We start from the raw sequence: 5,791 nt of genomic DNA on the forward strand, positions 1-5,791 counted from the left end.
CCGCAGGAAACAAAGCTGTTTCCATTGTGCTCATGACCGCACCTTCGACAAGAGCTGTCTGAGTGAAAAGAGGTACAGAGGAGAGACAAGACCAGAGCAGAAAAGTAAGACATAACCGGCCAGCAGAACGGAGTGCTGCACCTTGCATTTAGGGAGGCGGCACGGACTTCCTGCAGCGCTGACGTTGGAGGCTTAGGTCCAAAGAAGATGCCTCGCTCGGCATGTTACCAATTCTACTGCCGTCGCCCATAATAAAAATGTGAGCTCTGTGTGAGACGAAGCATCCTCACAGAAAGAAATTTCCGCTGCAGAACTGTATGTGGGGGAACAGTAAGTGTTTACACAGTGCTTAAAAGTTCTAGTATTGTCTTCATTTTGCAGATCAGGAAACTGAGGCACAGGGAGTTAAGTGCGTTGCTGAGGTCACACAGCAAGTAAATGGTAGAATTAATGTCCGAGCCCAGGCAGATCGTCAGTAAAGCCCACGCTCTAAATCACTACCCTGCCCTGCCTCTAGACTAATACGGCTAACTTATATATTGAACACTTAGGATGCGTCCTTTCACTTAATTTTTAGAACTCCTGGTTATAGAATTTTTTAAGGAAAACAAAAAAGAAGTAAAAAAGAAGTTACTTTTTTTTTTTTTTTTTTTGGTCTGTCTTTTTTTGACATAGTCGAAAAGCAGCAAAACCAGGGGTTTGGACCAACACGTTCCTCTCTCTGTGTTGGATGTCCAGATCTGACCCACGGGGGCCTCCTTCGGGCCCTGCTTTCTCTAAGCAGTGTTGCCATCATGGAATCAAAGCTCCGTAAGCAGGAAGGGATATGAATGGCCACGCGCTCACGCAGAGAGGACAAGGCCGTGCGACTCACCAAGGTCATGCCCATGAGGGTGAACCCACTGACCCTCAGACCCGTGGCCCCACGGATCCCGTGTCTCTTCACCACAGCCTAGAAATCGTACTGTTTTCCTCACATAGATATTCGGATGCTTCTTCCTTCTTCCGAGGGATATTATGAAGGTTAAAGGCATACATTGGAGAGAAGCTAGCACTGTGTTCTGAAATAGGGCAGACGTACCAAACATAATTGGTTTGAGTTTTTTAGCAGTTACTTGTATAAAAATGAAAATAGATAGGGTATTCAAGAGCCATACAGCGGCCTCAGCTCTGCCAAAATTTGGGTCCTGTCTCTCACCCTCTGACACGCTTTGGCAGGCATTTGACCTTCAGTCTACATGTCACCAGAGTCCAGAGGTTGAACCTGAGCATTAACTTTCAGACTTTGCTCAACAGAGGACTTGGTTTGGGGTGGGGGTGGGGGGTGGGCAGGAGGAAGAGCCAAGGGGAGGAAGGCACAGATTCAGACTTTGCTCAACAGAGGACTTGGTTTGGGGTGGGGGTGGGGGGTGGGCAGGAGGAAGAGCCAAGGGGAGGAAGGCACAGATTCAGACTTTGCTCAACAGAGGACTTGGTTTGGGGTGGGGGTGGGGGGTGGGCAGGAGGAAGAGCCAAGGGGAGGAAGGCACAGGACGTGACCCTACTTTCTCTTTCAACCTGTTTTCTACTTCGCAGGTGAGTGCTTAGTACGCAAGATTTGCAAAGCTCTTTGTTTGCTGCTCGGGTTTTGTTTCTGTTGCTGTTTACTTAGCACGGCTGCGGATCCCTTCTCTGGAATGGTCCGTGACATTGGGCGAGAACTCAGACAACACCCCCGTCGTCACCATCTCCCTCTTGCCCCAGTACAGAGCACACTGTAAAATGCAGCCTCCGGCCTCCTGCTCCCGGGGTGGGGGGTGTTCTCCCCCCACAGAGCTGCCCCCCCCACCCAATAGCCCACCACCCCTGGCTCTGCGTGTGCTCACACCTGGGAGCCATAGCTTTGGGCTCCTGTTTTCCACTCTCCCACCCTTTCTTCTGGGCAACCCTCCGCCCCCGCCTTAGCTTTAGATTATCTTCATCTGCTCAGCGTTGCTCTGTCTCCCCAGGTTGGAAGTTCAGCAGAAGCATTTGCATGGGGTCCCTGGTTTTTTCCTTTCTCCTCTGTGGCATTTTTCCCCCGTTAGATTGGAATGGAATCGAACACACTCCTCCCTTCTCCCTACATGTTCACGTCTGATGAACCCAGGTACGTCCCCCCGAGTGCGCGTCTGCAGCACGTTTGACAAATAATCTGATGGATTCGTTCACTGGTGTGGACTTCAACCCTGACCAGATGATTGACCAACCAACGGGCCGGTTCCCACTGCGGCCAAGCAGCTGAGCTGTGACCAATTCAGCCCGTCAGGGTCCCTTCAGAATAGTCCTGACCCTGACAGTGACCCTCTTCACGGCCTCCCTCACTTCCTTGTTGCGAAGGGTATAGACGATGGGGTTGAGGAGAGGAGTGAGAAGGGCATACACCAAGGCGATACACTTGTCTGTGCCCTCAGAGCGGTTCCCAGGTGGCCCCACATAGACCGTGAAGGCGGAGGCATAAAAGAGGGCCACCACGATCATGTGGGAGGAGCAGGTGGAGAAGGCCTTGACCCGGCTGGCAGCCGAGGGCAGCTTCAGCACGGCCCTCAGGATGCCCCCGTAGAGTCCCCAAATGAGCACGAAGTTGCAGCCAGTGGCCACACCAATCACCGCCCCGTGCACTCGAGCGTGCCAGCCTGCATCCACGCACGCCAACCGCATCAGCGGTGCCAAGTCACAGAAGTAGTGGGCCACCTCTTTCAGACAGAAGGGCAAGGTGGCCGTGAGGCTGGCTGGCACCAGTGCCGCTGAGAAGCCAGCCACCCAAGCGGCCCCTGCCAGCCAGAACCGGACCTTTCTGGTCATGAGTGCCCGGTAGCGGAGCGGGCGGCAGATGGCCAGGTAGCGGTCCAGCGCCATGACGCCCAGCAGATGGCACTCGGTCATGCCCAGGGAGTGGAAGACGTACAGCTGGATGAAGCACACCGCTGCCGAGATGGCCGAGCGCCCACGGAGCCACGTGTGCAGCAGCGTGGGCACTGTGGCGCTGACGTACCCGAGCTCCAGGAAGGAGAGGACACCGATGAAGAAGTACATGGGCGTGGACAGTCCAGCATCCACCTGGACCAGGACAACGATGAACAGGTTCCCGGACAGTGTGAGGAGATAGAGGCACAGGGTCCCCAAGAAGGCAAGAGGTCGCAGGGTTCCGGGGACACTGAAACCAGTGAGGATGAAACTCTGGGTCCACGTGTGGTTGAGCGGATCCATGATACCTAGGAAGTACTTCAGGATCTTCCTCTCTTTGGAAAAGTCTTCCTGGTGCCAAGAACACGAAGTGTCAGCACCTAGCAGCAACCTGACATGGTCTAACCAATGCCAGTCCCTTCACAATAGAGGAATTGCACTCCCAAGGGCGGAAGCGGACGGACCCACATCATAGAATCTGCTGTTGACAGGCCTGGAACTAGAAACCAAGGCTCCTGATCCCAGTTGAATCCTCTCTAACTTATAATATTGGGTTCTAGATACTTGGGCATCTGGATCTTGTCTCTAGTCCCCCATCAGCAAGTAGGAGAGGCAAGAAAATTCCTACCTCTATCCTTCCTATAGTTTCCGATGATGAAACAACCAGCAAAGCTGGGCTGTGGAGAAGAATGGAGTCATCCCCTAAAGGTGACTTCCAGGGCCTCTTTGAGGAAGCCCCACTGGAGTTTATAGACTGTGCCCATGGAAGGAGAGGTGGGAAATGGCAGAGACGGGGGCACTCTGACAACAGTCCCTGACATCTGAGGTCCGCGGTGCCCGACGGGGCCTCCCTTGGTAGACTCACCATGTCTTTTGAAGTATGATCTCCACAGGAGACGTGCACTGGGAGGTCTTAGAGAGGAAAACCATTAGGTCAAAAGTCCCAAGCAAGAAGTCCTATAGCATAGAAAGAAGAGCCTTCCCTGAATCAGCGATTTGGTTTTAGCACCTGCTCTGTCACTGACCGGCAGGGCACCCTGCGCTGAGCAACTTCTCCTCACCTACCCTCAACTTCCCTAAAATAAACAAAAAACAGTGTTGAACAGATGTTTTCTAAGACTCTTACAACACAGAGCATTTATGGTCCCCTAAGGTCCCCGAAAAATGGTTTGGGGGGAGGGGGAGGGAGGCGATCTACACTAACATGCCCAGAGTTCTCCTCCCACACCCTTCACCCTAACGAACCTCCCCTAGGAAAGATCGACGCCCTCCCCTGGTCCTCTGCTTCTACTACACGCACCCCTGCTGCCCTGTCCCTGCCCGTTACCTGACCGTGTGGATGACATAACACTCATGGCACCCTCCTCATCATCGCTTGCCCCCCAAGACTCTGCCCTACTTATATCTCATGCTCCGGGACACACTGGTCCCCCTGGGGCTCCTTGCTGCGTGCTCCCTGGGGTTGCCGGGTGTGACTAGCCGTCTCCAAGGGGTTCCTCTGGGGCAGGAAGTGGGGCACGGGAAAAGTGAAGCAGATCCACACTGTTTCTCAAACACCTTTTCTCAGCCCTGCAACCCTGATTGTTGGGCTCTGGAGTCCAGTGTCTTCAAGTTCCAGAGAGCTTTCTCCAAGGAGAGAGAGCCCACCCCCCATAATCTCGGGCACACACGGACAGTAACACCTTGGGGACCCCAGAAGTGTCTCCTTCCTAAAAACTGCCTTGGTAAGAGACTTCTCTATCAGCTTCATTTGCACCAAAGACAAGGGCTGGGTGACCCCGGAGGACTGAGCCATGAATTTGCCCGCAACTAGCTTTGTCCTGGTTTGAGGAAGATCAGCTGCACACGATTCTCTTCTTGTCCACGACAAGCATCACCGCTCCTTCCTGAGCACATCTGCTACTACTCATTCACTGAGCCCCCCAGCACTGCATGTCTACTGTGTTCCCAGCACCATCGCAGACACGGCCATCACTGCTACCGCCACCGCCGTGACTACGACACGGGACACCCACGTGCTGCTGACCCCACTTCCCACCATCACGTTCCATTTATAACCACCGGGATCATCGTCATAAAGGTCCTGCAGTCAGCTGTGGCACCCTGACCTCAACTGGACACCATGCACTTGCCTGCACTGGACGGGTAGAGAGGCCATATAAATAGTAGACTGAAAGCATTAATCCCCTGGAGACTACTGGATGTCCACCACCTACGTCTGTGGATTCAAATGTGGTTTAACATCTAGGAATCAGAAGCAAAGGACAAGATAATAGCAAAACTAACCCGACTATCAGGACATTCACCATGAAAGATTTGCGCATAGACCACATAAATGCAGAACAAACTCTCTTCAGGTCCACCTAGAAAATCTTGAGAGAGCTGGAGTTGTTTAGTTGGTTTCGAGAAGTTTCTTTAGAAAATTATGTAACCTCTCTTTTTTTTTAATATGAAATTTATCGTCAAATTGGTTTCCATACAACCCCCCGTGCTCATCCCAACAGGTGCCCTCCTCAATGCCCATCACCCTCTTTCCCCTCCCTCCCACCCCTCATCAACCCTCAGTTTATTCTAAGTTTTTTTTTAAATTTTTTTAGTACATTTATTTATTTTTGAGAGACAGAGAGAGACAGCGCAAGTGGGGGAGGGACAGAGAGAGAAGAAGACACAGAATCCGAAGCAGGCCCCAGGCTCTGAGCTGAGAGCACAGAGCCTGACTCGGGGCTTGAACTCACTTGAGATCATGACCTGAGCCAAAGTCGGACACTCAACCGACTGAGCCACCCAGGCACCCCTTATTCTCAGTTTTTAAGAGTCTCTTATGGTTTGCCTCCTTCCCTCTCTATAACTTTTTTTCCCCTTCCCC

General features: G+C 52.6%; 1 protein-coding gene across 1 annotated transcript; it reads right to left on the minus strand.

Moving 5' to 3' along the window:
* Positions 1–1,497: 1,497 nt before the first annotated feature.
* LOC123585525 (olfactory receptor 10C1-like) lies at positions 1,498–4,975 on the minus strand. Its single transcript, XM_045453790.1, has one exon. It carries the CDS (start codon positions 3,226–3,228, stop codon positions 2,284–2,286), a length of 945 nt encoding a protein of 314 aa, XP_045309746.1. The 5' UTR covers positions 3,229–4,975; the 3' UTR covers positions 1,498–2,283.
* Positions 4,976–5,791: the final 816 nt, after the last annotated feature.

Source organism: Leopardus geoffroyi, chromosome C3 (assembly GCF_018350155.1).
Source record: "Leopardus geoffroyi isolate Oge1 chromosome C3, O.geoffroyi_Oge1_pat1.0, whole genome shotgun sequence".
Lineage (NCBI taxonomy): Eukaryota > Metazoa > Chordata > Mammalia > Carnivora > Felidae > Leopardus > Leopardus geoffroyi.